Source organism: Halyomorpha halys, unplaced genomic scaffold, assembly GCF_000696795.3.
Source record: "Halyomorpha halys isolate HHAL.00 unplaced genomic scaffold, Hhal_1.1 Scaffold556.1, whole genome shotgun sequence".
Lineage (NCBI taxonomy): Eukaryota > Metazoa > Arthropoda > Insecta > Hemiptera > Pentatomidae > Halyomorpha > Halyomorpha halys.
In genome coordinates, this window is record NW_027105572.1 from 167,792 (window position 1) to 185,421 (window position 17,630).

The 17,630-nt window shown below is 28.4% G+C and overlaps 1 protein-coding gene across 6 annotated transcripts in view; it reads right to left on the reverse strand.

The window, feature by feature from the left end:
- Positions 1-17,630, reverse strand: part of LOC106684204 (synaptosomal-associated protein 25) — a 92,452-nt gene that overhangs the window by 18,142 nt on the left and 56,680 nt on the right. For 2 of the 6 annotated variants that reach the window (XM_014426143.3, XM_014426144.3), the window contains exon 4: positions 6,156-6,204. In XM_014426143.3, coding sequence (XP_014281629.1) covers positions 6,156-6,204 — 49 coding nt within the window. Of the gene's footprint in view, positions 1-5,604; positions 5,654-6,155; positions 6,205-16,381; positions 16,461-17,630 lie in introns of all 6 variants that reach the window. The other 4 variants (XM_014426146.3, XM_067052122.1, XM_067052116.1 and 1 more) reach the window with 4 other exon arrangements.

The following is a 17,630-nucleotide window of genomic DNA, read 5'->3' on the forward strand; positions in this document are numbered from 1 at the left end:
TATATATATATATATATATATATACATATGTTTGGCTTACCCCCTTCTCTACCAGTTACTTTTTTATTTCTATTTTCCTTCAATATACTACTAAACTTTATCTATCATTTTTGTTATAACTAAACCCTAATAGGTTTTTAATTTTTAAATGATTCTATTATTTTATGATGGTTATCCAAATTACTTATTTTTTATTGTCCATGAGGGCGGAAGTAATACAGCATTATTTTAAGTAAATAGCAGGGACCAAGTCCTCATAGGTAGTTACTGGGATCAAGTCCCCACAGTAATACACAGTGTCATTTTTAGTAAGTACCAGGGACCAAGTCCCCTCAGTAAACCCAGTCTCAGTGTAAGGCAATGCTAGGGATGAAGTCCTCATAGGCATTATCTGGGACCAAGTCCCTAGAGACAGTATATCATTTTATTTTTATCAAACTGTAAAGCTCTGAAAATTTTCCAGTCACCTGGAAAAGCTGAATCAGGGTTTTTTTTAATACTGGCTAGCAATCTTGGCAAGTTCCATTTTGAACCCCCACACCTTTCAACCCTCTGAACATAATAAACTATGATTAGATATTCCAATACTTTTTATATATAAATCATTCGACATAATATTTTTTAACTAAAAATAAACTTCAACAGAAATAAATATTTTAAGTCCCTTGAGTCCAAATAACCAAGTCTCCCAAAATTATTAGTGTGTGCAAGTATGTATATAAACAGCTAAGCTTAGATACGGAAAGTTGTGTGAAACTGATATTACAGAACATTTTTCCCAATAATAAAGTTACAAGTGTCACTTTATACTATTAATTTTACACTTCTTATTTTTTTTTAATATCAAAAACTGCCCTTTAGTTTGTTTTTTTTAACCTCCTTGTATCAACAAACAATCAAAACAAAGGCTTAAATACCAAATTTTTAAAAAAGCTTTAACATACCTTTAATTAAGACTTTTATAATGTAATTACCTACAGGAGAAAATAAAAGTTTATGTCTTTCCGTGGTTATGTCGATAATCAGATTTTAAATCCACTTAACTACATATAAAATGAAAAATAAAGGGAAGTATTGCCATCTTGCATAATTTATAAATTACTTTTTAAATTCATTAATAAAGTTTGCAACAAAATTTAGCAGAAAAAACAAACTCCAGTTATTTCCATGACTAAGTTATAGAATTTTAATTATACAAATATTGTGAAGTTTAAATTAAAAATCAATGCAATTTATAATGAATAAAACCAAGGAGGTAATAACAGCTTTAGAAGGTCTAGATGGTAATCCTGCCAAATTTAAAGTAGCTAGGCAGTCATTAAAGCAAGGAAAAGTAATATTTGATTTATTTAATTGTAAATGTATACTATTATATCTTTTTCAAATAAATTTGTCCCTAAATTTCATTTCCACACTATCAAAAATATACTCGAAAAGCTAAATAATTTCACATTAAATAGAAATTAGTATATCAAAGTTACCACTTTCTTTAAAGGAACAATTTATATGACTTATTTAACTTTCAAAGTCTAATAAAATTAGCTATAAATGGTCCAGATGTTTAAATGTTAAATTTCCAATAGTTCGTGCATTAAATTCTAAAGACATTATGGCTTACATGTTTTGATTGCAGACAATGCTATCCCAAAATATTAACTGATAGCAAATAATAGGATTAATGGGAAATACCATAAATTTAAGTGGTAATCAAAATTTCCTGACCTTCGGACACAATAATTGGTCAATCTTCAGGTTTCTGCATTCCCATGGATATGGTAATGACAGGGTGCCAATTTTAAACAAATTTAAGTGACTGTCTAAAGATTTAATAGCATTCTTTGGCATTGAACAACTTATTTCATCACAATGACACTTTTGGAATGTCAGTCCCTGAAGTGCAGTAGTAGAGTCTGATAGAAAAAGCACATTTCAGTTGATTCCAAGGGAAATCAAATCAGGACATTAGCTGCATCATTTTTAGTCGTGACTATTCTAACAAGGTTCGTTCTCATTTTCATTATGGAGAAAGTTCCTGTGGCAATAGAAGAATAGAAATCAGGTCCAGTCCCATCTCTATTTGAGTAAATATGAATCAATTTGGGTAATGGGTAGTGTAAATCTTTCATGTATAGCTGTTTTTTTGAATTGAAGAAAGAGGTTTAGCTGAAGTTTGTCAATTGCTGGGATGATTTTCTGGGAGTAGGTTTCCCCCACCCACATTTCTGTGTAAAATTTAAGTTTTCAGACAAATTGTTGTTCTCCAGTTTCTATGTTTTATTGCACAAGAGCTTGGGCTTGTGCTATTGGTGTGAGGTGAGTTTTCAGCCTTAGGATGCCTGGTCTGTACTGCTTCCATAAGTTATCTGACATCCTGTGACAAATTTCAGAGAATTGCAGGATGTGCTTGTTTGTTTGATACTCGAAAGGTTCAATCTTGGTCTTATTTTCAAGGCCAAGTATTGGTATAAACTTTTCTGCACAACAGCAGACACTCAATGCATTATTCAGTACTTTCTTTAGCTTTTGTTTTGTGGCATAGATGTCTATGCTAATAGATTCTCATCTACATTATACTGTATGTCTGGTGTACATTTTGTTGTGAAGACATCTTGCATTGGATTTCATATTTTTTAATTATATTTGATCTATCATAAGAGGACTCTAAAGTTCTTGCTGGAGAGAGTAAAGAGCTGAGCAGTGGTTTTGTCCTCACTTACAATGATGTAATTCCATATTCACCAATTGATCTTATAGGTGATCAAGTGCTCGATTATTGGCAAGTTGTGGGACTAGGACATTGCTGCTGCTAGTTCACATTGTATGGTCAGTATAAAATGGTTTCTATTTCAGCTTAACTATTAGTTTGTTGAACAAGTTGTTAAAGCATATTACATATCACTGCTCCGAGGAAAACCTCTGAGAATCATAAAGAATGATTAGTCTTAAGAAAACAGACTAAATTTTGAAATTCAAGGGTAACTTAAGATTTTCCAATAAACCACTTAGGTTCAACTAAAGTATATATATACATAGCAATGTATCATTAGTTTGAAATCATATCAAAGATAAAAAAAAAAATATTAGTATCATTTTTCAAGTAAATAATGGGCAACAAATCCAAGTATTGGTTTTAATATATCTGAGTCATATGAGAGTGGTGTTTCAGCAATGGAGAGAGGTGAAAAGTGTCTGGTTTGATCAATGTGTAAGAGACAAAGTCCCCAAGAAGATTTATCACAGTTGTATCAAAATTGATTTTTCCTTTATTAACCTCAATGTTTAACATATCAAGAGTCCTTAACAGCTCAAGGTTTCAGTCATGGTCTGGTTCGGCAACTCCAGAAACCATAATGTCATCAAGATAAGCATATAGGCCTGTTAATCACACACTACAAACACTTTTCGATGACATTTGTGTCAGTATCACAGTATCCATGAAATCTTATAGCTATTGAATGATGGTCAGGCAAAAGATGGCATAAGAGTAATGGAGGCTCAACTTTGGCTACAGGAGAAGCAGACTGAGGGAACCTTGTTACCTCTGAAATTCAACAGAATGTTAGAATATAGTATATTGTGGCCTATTATAACATCAGCAAAGTTTTTTTAAGACTGTTAGCTTACAGAATGGATACCAGTGCTCATTCATTCAGAACATATCCCTCCATTTTAATCCATAGGGCACCTAACTACCTAAATTTTATGTTTTCTAACTAAGTCCAGGCTGACACAACCTTCTAGAACTTCCTGGTTCTACCAGATAATGACACGGAATCAACAGCACTCAAAAAAAACACTTGGCACAATTGAGGTAAGAAGCTGCAGTTAATGGAGACAAAAATAGTAACAGAGGTTTGTTTTTGCTTTTTACCTTCCTTCTTAGGCTTTTGACAATTCCAAGTAGTATATTCTTTGAAGTCACAGTTCCCACACTCTATATCAAAGTGCCCAGGATGAGAAATGCAGACCGTGATTGAATCCAAAGAAATGGCATTTGCTTATGTTTTTTTTTATCACATACTACCGGAAACGCTAATGAATAATCATAAGCTTCCATTTCGATATTTTGTAAAGTAGTGCTAGTTTCTGCGCAAGCAAGTCCATTAGTGCCATAACTATACCCGAAAGGTTATTTTTGAACCAATTCGAAGATTTCTTCTAAAATCGAGATCTTTGTTTCTTCAAGAATTTGATAACATATTCAGGATGAGAGACACTAATTGATAAATGAGTCATGTATGTATTAGCTCAGGTGTTCCAAACCAGTGGGAACCTTTAAGTTACAATCTCTGTCCAAGAGTTTTAAATCCTGAACATACTCATTGATAACTTCTGCCAGTTGTTTCTGAACAGCTAGCAGGTAATGAATGAATATTTCACTATTTGCTTTTATATATAAGTCTTTAGTGTGTAATCATACAATATACTTCCACTAATTAATTTTTAAAAACTATAAGAAAGAAAACTCAAGTTTCTCATTGTCTTTCAGTGGTTGAACTGATGAATTACTGACATTTTTAGGATTTGCAAACCAATGAGTGACTTCTTTACCATCAGTTGGAGAACCTGGGCTAACACTAAACTTATCTGGTTTAAAAAAAAATCTCCATAACGATATTCTTTTGTTAATAAAATCATTATGAAATAAGAAATCAAATGTGTCACTTGTTTAAAAGGTTTTTATTAACAAAAGATCAGTGCATAGTTGAACATTTGATTGTTTATAACCTATAATAAATTGTTTATAACCATATGCTTTACCAGCCACATGACCCTATTCATCCCAAAAAGCTATACAAAATTGGGGGACAAATAATAGAAATTAAGGATGATTATAACTGATCGGCGGGAAATTAAACTCTCTAAAAGTATTTTTGTAAGAAAGAACAATAGTTTTCAGCAGTTAAAGTTATTTCTTTTCTATCTTCCACTTAATAATAATAAATAGTTAAATACAGAATAATAGATGAATAAAAGCCAATAAACTCACTGAACAACCTCCTTGAAAACTGTATTTCCCATTCATACACATATTTTCTCTGTAGAAATTATTTGTTTACTATATTTTTTCTTTGACATGTAATCAAATTTATACTACATACATAAACACACACATAATCTGATATATAAGATATAAAAGAAATATGAGAAATTAAAAATGTGATATTTCGAACTTCAAATAGAAAAAATCATAAATAAAGTGAATGTTATCCACACATAATAATTATTAAGATTTAACCAATCCATCACTTGCACTGTTTTTTTTTTCATTGCAGTAGGTTAGCACAATTATAGTAAACAATAACCCCAGCATATTAACAACATTATACTATTACAAATTTATCATTTATATCAACAAAATAGAATTACAACATAAATAATTTTAATTATAAATCATATAGAATAATGCCTTAGTGCCTAAAATGTGCTAAAACATAATCTAATACTACTGGCTGTTAAAAAAAATAAAAATGAAAATAAAAAATGTTTAAAAATGCAGGAAAGACAAAGAGAAAGAAAATCAAAGCTGTAGGAATAGGGACTAACATGATGGAAGAAATAAAAGTGACTATATAACATATAAGAGAGGAGTCGTGGTCTTACCCCCTTGCTCATCCAACATGACAAGTGATCTCATTCCGACCTCGTGGCTCTATAACACAATACAAGCCTTTACATCAACCCCAAAGAATATAACATGCTTTAGGTGTGGTCAAAAATTAGTGTTTCAAAGCTAAATAACCAAATTAACAGGAATTAAATTTCTCCCTCTCATTTTAACTCGCACACATTTTTTGCTAGGCTAGAAAAAAGTGAAAATATAACAAAAGAAAAAAAAAGAAATAAAATACATATTTTACAAAAGGAGATTTTTGGAAGAACATAATCTAGCCTTCAAAAATATTTAATTAGATTTGAAACAGGTTAAGCTAAGAGGAAGAAAGGAAATCTTATATGAACCCCGTTAACAGAGATGAAATAGAAGATTAATAATCTTAAACATTTAATTGTGAAGTTAATATGAAGAAATAAGAATCTTAAAGAAAACAAAAAGTCAAATTATTTCACAAAGCAAACACCGAGATGTTACAACTATTAACATAAACGAGCAATGTTAGTAGCCACCACTGCTATACACAGATTACGGAGCTTACCGCCTTGATTTGCCAGCATTGAGAGCGTTTTGCCACCGACATCCTCACTCTAATAAACAAAATTGTAGGAAAAAAATATGAGTAACATAAAAATAATAATTTAAAAATTACATAACTAGATTAAAAAACAAATAATTGTGTTCATTAACTAAGATCATTTAAAAAATATCAACATAACAATCACCATTAGTAAACATACATATTCCGTTAATAAGGTTTCTAAAGTCAATATTTTGATAATCAATCAGAAATAATGAACCTATATTATCCTACTATTAATAAACCAAAAAAATTTTTTTAATGTTATCTTTTATTTATCGATTCTTTATTATATATATAAATATAACCCTGTACAGTTACAGCACATGAAGGACCAAGGGTTCAGTACTTTGTAAGGAAGTACCATTACCAGACCAACAGTTGTACAAGTTCATATTGCACTCAATATTGTTTATGTATGTATACATAAACAATATTATTAAATTATGTAATTCTATAAAAACTGATAAATACGAAACAAATATTTATATCAATTAAAAAGTATTTCAATATATTTTATATATCATATAATGTAAAATGCTATTTTACAATCAGTAAAAACATGGTCCAATGCTATCTTGAAAACCCCTTCCTCTCCCAAAAAAATTAATAATTTAGAGACTATTAACCAGTGTTTTTCAATTCTACATAGAAAACCCAGAAATAAATGCAATGGATGCTTTAATACAGATTGTCACGTTCAATCCATTTCTCATCCCAAATTATAATACTTTTGAGTAAAGGCTTAGTTTTTTAACTAGTAAGCAATCCATTCATAAATAGGTCATTTTTTAATATTCCCATCTTCTTCAAAGGTCTTGAAACTGTGGGTTCACTTTTAATGAGATGTGCTACAAATTTATAAATAATGACGAATTTCTTCAACAGTGATCTTGGGGTCTTCATCATCAATTGTTGATCAATGCTTTCCACTGTGCTGGTTTTCAAATTCTATCTTTGGCTGAAAATCTCTAAAACCAACTACAAATGAACCTTTCATTCACAATTTCTCTCCTAAAAGCTATATTAATATTTCTTGCAGCTTGAGCTGCTTAATGTCCAAGTTTAAATACATAAAATTATATTAGCATGGTAATAATATTTCTCTATAGTTGTATATGAAAGTATATTAAAATATGAGTAATGAATAGAGAAGAAAAAAAATATAGATTATTAATAATTGTTAGACTTATAAATAATAAACAATGAGAGATTACTAAGTCCTCAATAAATTTATAATATAAAAGGAACAGTAATTTTAAGTAAAACAAACCAATACAATATTGACAGTAATTTAGGTAATAAATTTCAAAACCAGCTAAATTTATTTTAAACATTTTAGAAGAAACAATAAAGACATACGATTGTGTCATATTATTCTACAAGTTTGAATCTATTTTTACATTGCATTTAATCACTTTTGGTCAATACATATTTCAGGTGATACGCATTGAAAACTTATGAAAAAGTTGGATTGAGTTTGGTCAATTTTCCCAGACATATAACCTTGGCATCAGTGAGTTTTGGGGTCCTGAGGATTTCCTACCATTCCAAAACAGCTGATTTCCTTATCAGTCATTCAATCACATTTTTTTAGTGGTCTTAAACTTTGACTTAAGCATTCTTTCTGAAGATATAAGTTAAATTAACTGAAAAATTTATTAGTCTTTAATGACAATTGATTGATAGTTACTGTTTTTGTTTAATTCATTTATTAAAACAACTGCTTAGTTTCATTAAAAAACTATTAAATAATATTTAAAAAATAATCAACAAATATTCAGTAAGTTATGAAAATATAAATTGTGATAAATAATATATAAATAAATTCTATCTATCTAAAAACATATATGGATGATCTGGAACAAACATTGAGAAAAAATTTCTCAGAAAAGAAACAATAACCTATTTCAAAGGTATTAAACAATGTGCAAGTATGGTAATGTTAAAAAGATTGATTGCTTTTTTTTTTTAGAAAACTGATTTTAAAATAGGACAACTAATAACAATGAAATGCTTATAAATACATTAATTTTGATTAAAATCATAATGTGGGAATATAGAATTCCTTAGCTTATCCCCAAACTGTACCTTGTTTTCACTGACTGACATCATTAAAATTTTTGATACTAATTTATCCATGCAATATTATTATAAATAACTTCAAGACTTCTTAATTAAAGGTATAAAGAACGTGATTTGTAAAAGTGAAAACATCAGTTTCATTGCAGGATCACTTAATACCATTTTTCTAGAGGGGGGGTAGGCCTATAACATGGTACATTGAGCATTATAAGAAAGAATAATTAAATATATATATATATATATATATATATATATATTAAAATGACCACAATTCTCTACTTGGCCTACCACATAACTCGGTAATTTATTATTCATTTATTTATTGGTCTTATTCATTTGAATGACAAAACATATTTTTTATTGTAATCATACATTTTCCAGGGTATTTATTATTCATTAAAATGTTCCTTATAAAATCATAATAAAACAGAAAGGAGAAAGTAGAGTCATATAATAAAGAAATAAATCATTAAGAAAAATTTGATACATTACTTTTATTAAATAGTATAATATATACAATATAAAACCATATAAGACGAAAATATACTTAATGTAAATAAAGAAAATTTAAAATTTTAAAAGATCAAAGTTAATGAACACTTTTTAAAAAATTTGTTATTCTAGTTATGCATCAATAAGGAATATAAATAAATAAGTGATATACAGTCATGATTGATGTAATGGAGTGTATGTGTATTCATATTGTAGATGAATAGATTAATATACTTACTTTGGATTACATAACTACGCTTAATAGTACAGTGTAATATAAAGCATGTGCGTGGCAACTATTTGCAAGGCTATGCAAATTCTTTTTCGTAATCCAAACTAAATATAACTACAGCATTTATACAACATAGACAAGATATTATGACTGACTATATAAAACTATTTATCAAACAGATATAAAATACAAAAAAAAAAAAAAAAATTATATATATATATATATATGTAAAATATGAAAAAATAACTAAGGTTCAGATGTAAAACAGTTGTATTAGATGACCATTAGTGAGTATTCCAAACATAGATTTACTTTTACAATTGAAAAAATGATGCAGGGAGAAAAACCAAATAAATTGAAGCAATAATGGAATTAACCTTGAAGCTAATACAATCCACTCAATGATAGGTATTTATTAATTTTTTTTATTTTAAACTAAAGCAAATATATTTAGATTTCATTTCAACTATATTACTGTTAACAAAATTGATATGAAAAAAAACAACATAAAATCAATAAAGTGTGAAAAAATATTGTTTAATGATTTTATTAAACTTAACACAAATTTTTAAGAAATAAGGCAATACCACTGATAAATCCCATACAATGCATTTTCACCAATTTTCATTCAATAATTATTGATCGGTATTCTTTAAATTTACAGTTTCAAATTCCTTTCTAATATAATAAGAAACGTTGCTTTTGTTTTTTAAAATGAAAATGAAAGGTTAACTTTCACTTAAAAAATAAAAAAATAAAATGTGAACTATAAATGCGAGATGCTTATAAGCATTAACTGCAAATCACACCAACAAATTACATGCAAAACACACAGACTTTAAAGAGTAATGAATACATATTTACAGTGAATTATGATATCATATATTGTTTTATTTTTTAATTATTTTTTTGTTTCCTGTGGGTGCATGTGTATGTTTATGACACATATTCTGTTCAATTAAAATCCAAATATAAACAGGTAATGATTATAAGCAGAAAATATACAATTTCAAGTAGTGTAATTTCAGTTAATCACTGAAATGTTCTTAAAAGGATTTCATCAAAAAGAAGTAAAAAAAATAAATAAATTAAAATAGTCATAAATAAACAGTTAATTGATAAAAGTAATATGTACTAAACATTATAAAAATTTATAACAATAAAGGTATCGCTGTAAGCATTTGATGGTCCTTAATAAATAGAAAACTTTCATGTCTGTTTTGGTGTGCATGTAACAAGTGATTAGAATGGTTACCTTACTGCTCATTATCCCCTTTATTACTATTCAAGCACAATGAACATTTATTTTCCATTAAAAAATGAAATAAACTGTTTCGTTGTTCAAAAATATATACTTTAAACATTGATACTGTAAGAGTACTTAAGATACACATATGGCATGTGTAAATGTTTTCTTTAGTTCTAAATTTCATTAAATACAAAATCTAAAGTCACCAGAAAGTAATATAAAATTTACAATTCAATTCAGTTTAATAGTAATCTTCTCATTTAATTTAGGTTTATCTTCTCCACCTTCGAAAATACTGTTTCATTGAGACCCTGTATAATGTTTCCTTCCACAATTTATTTAGGATATAGTTAATTTTTTTCTATTTAGTTTTAATCTGTGAAATCACATGTACACAAAAAGAAAAATATATACTTCAGTTAGTAGAATGGTTATATCATGAACGAATGAACATAAAAAGTCACCTATACTTCAAACTTTAATATAAAGACAATCTTATTCATAGAGGATATACATTAAATAATTCAAATGAAAAAATAGTTTAGGCAAATAAATCCAGATTAATTTCTTCAAATACTTCTCTAAGAGCATAAATATTTAATATCATAGAAACCAACCAAATTTAATAATAAATGTAATAATAAAATTACAATACGCAGTAACTTTTCATTTATACACTTGGTTTTTAACCATTAATCTTAGATCACCCCTTATTATCGTAAATAAAAGATTGGAAGTTGTTGATTATCATACAGAAATACACATTAGAATTCCACTAATGTTTTATATATGAGTTAGGGATAGATACAACAAATTTAGTAAAGAGTTTCTATTAAAATGTGATTTCTTAAATTATAATAATGATACTAATTAATTTTAATATATTTATAAAACTATAAACCATTATTGGAGAGTTTAGGAATACTTCATGATAAATTTTATAATTTAGCAAAGGTGAATAAATAGGAATATTTAAAAAAGAGATTCTTAATTAAAGCCTCTAATTATTTTTAATGATCATGAGTGGTCAGCATATTCTGTCGTTTGATCTTTAAGCACACTCAGAGCTAATTAAGCCATGTCCAGGCACACCTACAGATCATCTTAATTGATTGTTTTTGTTTTTTTTTATTATTTTGAACCAAACATAGCAAAGTGGGCCCTCATTGTAATTGGGCTAGTTTTACTGCGAATACATGTATAAAATGGGTCAAGGAATACAACTCACTGGTTTGTCAATAAATATGCCAATTGGGTACTATAATATCTCAGTTCATTAGCAATTCCTATTCCTTGTTCTTTTAGGTGACATTAGGAAATATATAAATATGACTGTTTAATATTTTATTGTGTTGAATGATTCAAAACTTTTTACCCTAGCTTTAGCATGGGTACCTCTCCTCTATAACATGAATGGTTTCATTACCCATAGACCCCTGTTAAAACAACGCTATACTGTGCATACTATTTCACATATATCTTTGGAATAGTTGTTAACACTGTTTATAAACAGTGTAACATTCAAAAAACTAAAAATGTTGCTTAATTTTTAAATGAAAATAATTTTACCGATATTAATGTTGAATTTTTCTAAAACTTAAATTTGGGTGTTTTGTGTTTGAAGTGGTCTTTTGATTTTCTCAAACATTATTGTTTTATGCTTTACATTTTCTTGAGCAGTTTTTTCATACTGAACAGGTGTGTTGGTGATTTTTCTTTACAAAAGTGGAATTCCAACTGTTTGATATACTCATAATTAAGTGGTTTTACTGATTTTTGTGAGTTCGGATAAAATTTGACCAATTAGCTCAAGTGATTTTGTTGATCCAGGTATTGGATTCAATTAAAGCATTAGAGGTTAGACCTACAGGAAGGAGACTACAAGGACGTCCTAGAGTTACATATAGGGAATATGGACAGAGGATGGGAGATAAAAGAGAAATCCGTCAATACCAAATGAGGCTGTTAAACAGGGACCGAGAGGAGTGGTTGCACTGGATAGAGGTTCCTCAATGCAAGTAATGGCATGAGAGGAAGCTAAAGAAGAATAAGTATCAGTCGAGATTAAAGTCAAACTGGTCCAATCAACGATGGAAATCCTCCTCCCACTCAACATTTACAACAGAAGCTTTGTAATTTCCCAAAGCACAAGATGGGATAAACAAAAGGAGCTGGAAAGTCCCTTAATCTTACAGAAACTTCCAAAAAATGTATTGAAGCTGTTGAAAACAGAAAAGGAAATAGGCCAAATGTTAATTTAGCAAATTGATTTAGGAGATTAAGTAGATAAAAAAAATTAATAAATAAATAAAACATTTTATGACCCAAATAAAATAAGTAAAAGTTAAATATTTTTAAATTCACAATTTTACAGTATTTTTTATTTAATATTTCAAAGCACAAGCAAAAGTGTAAAAATAATCCAAGCAGACGGCCAACCCTACAATTCAGAACTAGACAATACTATGTATGATGACCAGGCTTCCAAATCCAACCACAGTTGTGGGCATCTCTTCACAAAAAGAATTTCAAGCATTTGGAATTGATTTTTCTACATATAATGTAGATTATAAAAGCAGGAAAACTTAAGTCATAAAACTTTTTTTTTATTTTTTATTATATGAATAAACTTCTCATTATAAATATTTATCAAAAATACACATTTCTATTAAAAAATATCAAATATCAGTATAACACCACCCAGTTAAAGCTACAACACCTGTTATACCTTTGACTATATATCGGAAAAATTAAAAGTTCTTACTTCAAATATAATATTAAAAACATATCAAATTGGAGTAAAGATCAGTAAAGATTGATCAAAGGTTCAACACCTCCTACTTTCAAAATGTCTAAACAAATTTAATAATTTTACAATTAAGAAAAATATAATAAAACAATAACAAGGTTTTAATCTCATAGATAAATAAATTTTAATATATCCCATACATATGCTTTATGAAGTTTTAATTAAATAATAACATATTGATATAATCTCATAAAATCATATAAATAATAGTAATCAAAACAGACGAGGTAACATTAAGCTGTAGTAAAATTAAAATAAGTTACAAAAGAAGTATATACTAGCAGTACAATTAAAAATATTTACCCTAGGATAATTAAATAAAATTGATTAAAAATAAAGATATTTAGATAAATCTGTACCACAACCCATAAAGGGTCAGGGGTCCGGTACTTTGTAAGGAAGTACAATTACTAGACCAACAGTTGTGCAAGGAGGTTATTTGGTCAGAATCATGCTCGACAAACAAATTTTTCTGTAATTAATGGTACTCACTTCATAAAGCTAGCTGGTCCCAAGAGGGCTCCCGAACCCACAAGGTTGACTCACAGCTACAGAATAAATAATTAATTGTCACAGTCGGATTCCTTGGAGTTAGTACCACAGTTCCCTAACATTGAGCCACCCCACTCCCCAAAATTAAGATTTATATTAAATTTAATTTATTTTTAATTAAAATATAACATAACCCAAAATTTATTTATTTAAAATACAAGCACTTTTAATTTAACCATTTTCAATTAAACAAAACTAAGTTAATAGGTTTTAAATAAAAATGGATAGGTTCACATGGATAGATAAGTAAGAAAGTGAAAACGAAATTTTCCCCTTTACATTAAAATTAACTTAGCCAAAGTTACCTCTGTGGAATCTAAACAAATCGAGATATGAGAGGCAGTAACTGTTAAAAAGACAAAGAAACTTTGGAATACCTAGACAATCTCAAAAGTGGAAGATGCTCCATTCAACTGAGGCTGAATGGTAAGAGTACGAAAATGGAACGTCTAATCGATACTAGGATACCAACTCCTATTGGGTTTTATTTCTAAATTCTTTACTTACTGCCCCGTAACTCCTGAAAACTTAAATTACTGTTTTACTGACCTCATTAAAATTGAAAACGATTCATGAGTAATACCCCTCATGATTAGCAAAGTGTATCCCTGTAACAATAAAACACCAATTTAGTGTTAGAGTATCAATGAATAGCCTTATGACTGTAGGATGGATATTAATTTTCAAATGGATCCCTAGCCACTGACTGATGTAAGGTTATAATTCACTACAGAACATATGTTTGACCAGATGATAGGTATCACTCCCTTTTCATTTCTTTTATAATTTCTTCTTTATTGGGATTTGCTCTCTACTCCTTCTATGCTCTCTCCATCCCATCATGCACAATAAAGAAAACACAAAATAGTGACCTTGACAACAGTAGAGACTTTAAAGTCATGGAATAGTTAGTACCCTTCCTATACCTACAAGTAGGGACGTGATGGCCATGCAGGTTGGGACACAGGTCCCAGTGTGCTCAGTTTGGAACGTAGTGGGTTCGATTCTCACCTGGGGATAAACATTCATTTTTCGGCGGTTCCGAAGAATGAATCTTGACACTCCCACCTTGGTTAGTACGTGACAGCAACCCAGGTAGCCGTCAGGGGTTGGCAAAAAGGACCACTAGGCCCACTTTCCGGACTTGTTTCCCCTACCAAATCCCCAGTACCAGTATTCCTACACGTACTCAGTACATTCCTAGCACACAAGATTGTTGTTCTAACCTTTATATCCAATTTTACTGAATTAAAGAATTAGAACATATATATTTTTTCTGCTACAACAATCTCTGCAATTTTTTACCAGCTCATACTCATAATGCTTCTTTCCTATGCTCTTTTAAATGCCTCACAAAACTACAAGGAAAGTTTTAAAAAGTTATATAAGAAATGAAAACTCTAGTGATTTTACTGCTCACAGTTCCTTGATAAAAAACAAACAATCAACTTATTTCACTTTTAAATAAAATTCTAACCTTAATAATTATTAGAACTCATCAATGAATTAACATGCTGCTAGATATAATTTTTTTTCAACAGTAGAAAGCTAAAACAATCAAAATTATGTCACTGGTATTGAATACAAAATTAAATTGATCACAATACCAAATAATTTTCTAATTAAATACATATTTAACTTTTTGGAGATGAAAAAACATCTTAAAAATTTAATATGGTACTTTAATCAGTAGCATATTAAATAACTTTTACTTTACTGAAAAAACAAATGGATACATAAATATTCATAAAGAAATAAATTAACGATTAAAATGTGTATTAGAGTAAAATAAAAAATCCAATGAGGTAAAATCATAAACTGTAATAATAAAAAATATAAGTAGATAATAAAGTTATTCACAAACACACACACACATGTTATGTGTAAATATAAACTAAAAAGCCAAACATGAAATAATTAATATAAATTAAATTATTTGGCATGGAAAGAAATTAGCAACAGTATATAACAAAAAATAAAAATTCAATTTGAGTTTTTAGTACAATTGGAACAGACTTTATACAAATCATTAACTGTCAGGACGCATGTTTACAACCCAAATCATTTTTACTACAGAGTAAATGAACCATTACGGTTAAAATGTTTTATTATTAATAATTCTCAACAAATAATTAATATGATTAAAACAGTTTTATATAGTTAAAAACATCTTAGTTATTTCAACTAATGAATAACATTTTAATTCTGATTTAAGATTATTTTAAATAATGATGTATTTAATGAGTCATATGATTAAGAGAGTGTGTGTGTGTGTTTGTATATAAAAGAAAGAGGGCAATTAATTAGTTTTATTTCATAGATATCACCAAGTCTAAACTCTCCAAGTTGGTTTTAATAAGACACTAGTAACTTAAGTATCTTACTAATTTTAATTACCTAGAAATCAAATAATTTCAGGTGAAACCAATGAATATAAAAAAACATATAAATAAGAAAATAACAGCATAACCTAGACCCTAATACTGAATGAATTACTAAATGAAAAGTCACTGAGTACTCACTATTTAATTTTTATAGAATATACAAAAATTTCCTTAATTTTCTGCAATATATTTGACCTATTTAGGTCAATTATTCAAAAAGAATACAGGAACACGACGAAACAGTTAAAAGAGATCCTCATGCACAGAAATATATATAATAAAACAAAAAAAAAAAGTATTATTAAGTATAAAATTTTTACAGATATTCATTGCTCTGTGTAAAAATTATGGAAGGTGTTTTGTGGGTATGTGTGGCTGACTCACCTCCCTGATCATCTAGGGCAACCAGTGTTCTGATGCCAGCTTCCTTGCTCTATATGCAGCACGAAAAAGAAACACCCACCTTTAGTTGAAATTTCAATTAACTAAATTTAGATAAACGATAGGATTATAACTTATATAACAGTAAGTGAAATGAGGAATAGTAATACTATTTTGCATAAACTGAATCATTTAATTAGAAATTGATCTGATTGCTTAGTGAATTTCATCAAACTAAAAACAAATGAAATTTTAAACTTCAATAAGGATTTGAACAAACTTAATCATTTATTCCAATACAATTTCTGAGTATTAACAACAATATTTTAACTTTTCATTTGATTAAAAAAAAAAAAAAGTTGACTTTAAAATAACCAAGGACAAGAATGGTAATAGAAAATTTTACAATAAATTTTGGAAAACAAATTTCCATTCTGAGCTTTAGCGTGGAATAAATTTAATTGCTAAAAAGGGCTTCTTATATAAGTTAAAATCACATAAAAAAACCAAATACCTTGATATTAAAAAAATAAATAATAAGATCCTTCTATTTATTCATACTAGAGTTCTTACACAAATAAATTAATTTCCAAAACAATTTAATGAAACTAAATCACTGGCCAAAACAAAGGGAAAGAGGAAAAAATATATATATTCACCAAGAAGAATGTAGGTGTTAATTATCAAACCCACAACTTTATCAATGATGTTATGTTTTATTGGCTGTGAAATAAATAAAATTTACCGATAGTGTATAGAAAAAACAATTTTGTCAAAGCGTATGTGTGATGTGTAAGAATCTACTATTGAAAATGAATACATAGAAAGAACTACAAATGGAAATGTTTGAAAATAGTAAATATGTAATGAAATAAATATTGTTTCAGAATTAACACAGTGTAGTGAAAGAATGAAAACATTCATAAGCATTATTTAGACATGCACTAATAATATCAACCATAAAAAGAAAATATAAAAGTCATTATTAATTAAATATATTTCAAAGTTTAGGTACGTTCCTCACATTCCAAATAAACATACAATTAATAACAGGAACAAAGCTACTAACAATTTGTTAAAAAATTGTATACACATTCATAAAAACAAATACACTCAAGCATCAACTAACAATATAGATGAGGTAAAATAAACTTCATTAAAAAAAATGAAAGAAGATATATCATTAAACACGCGCATACACACAAACATGCACACACATACACACACACACACACACACACATATATATATA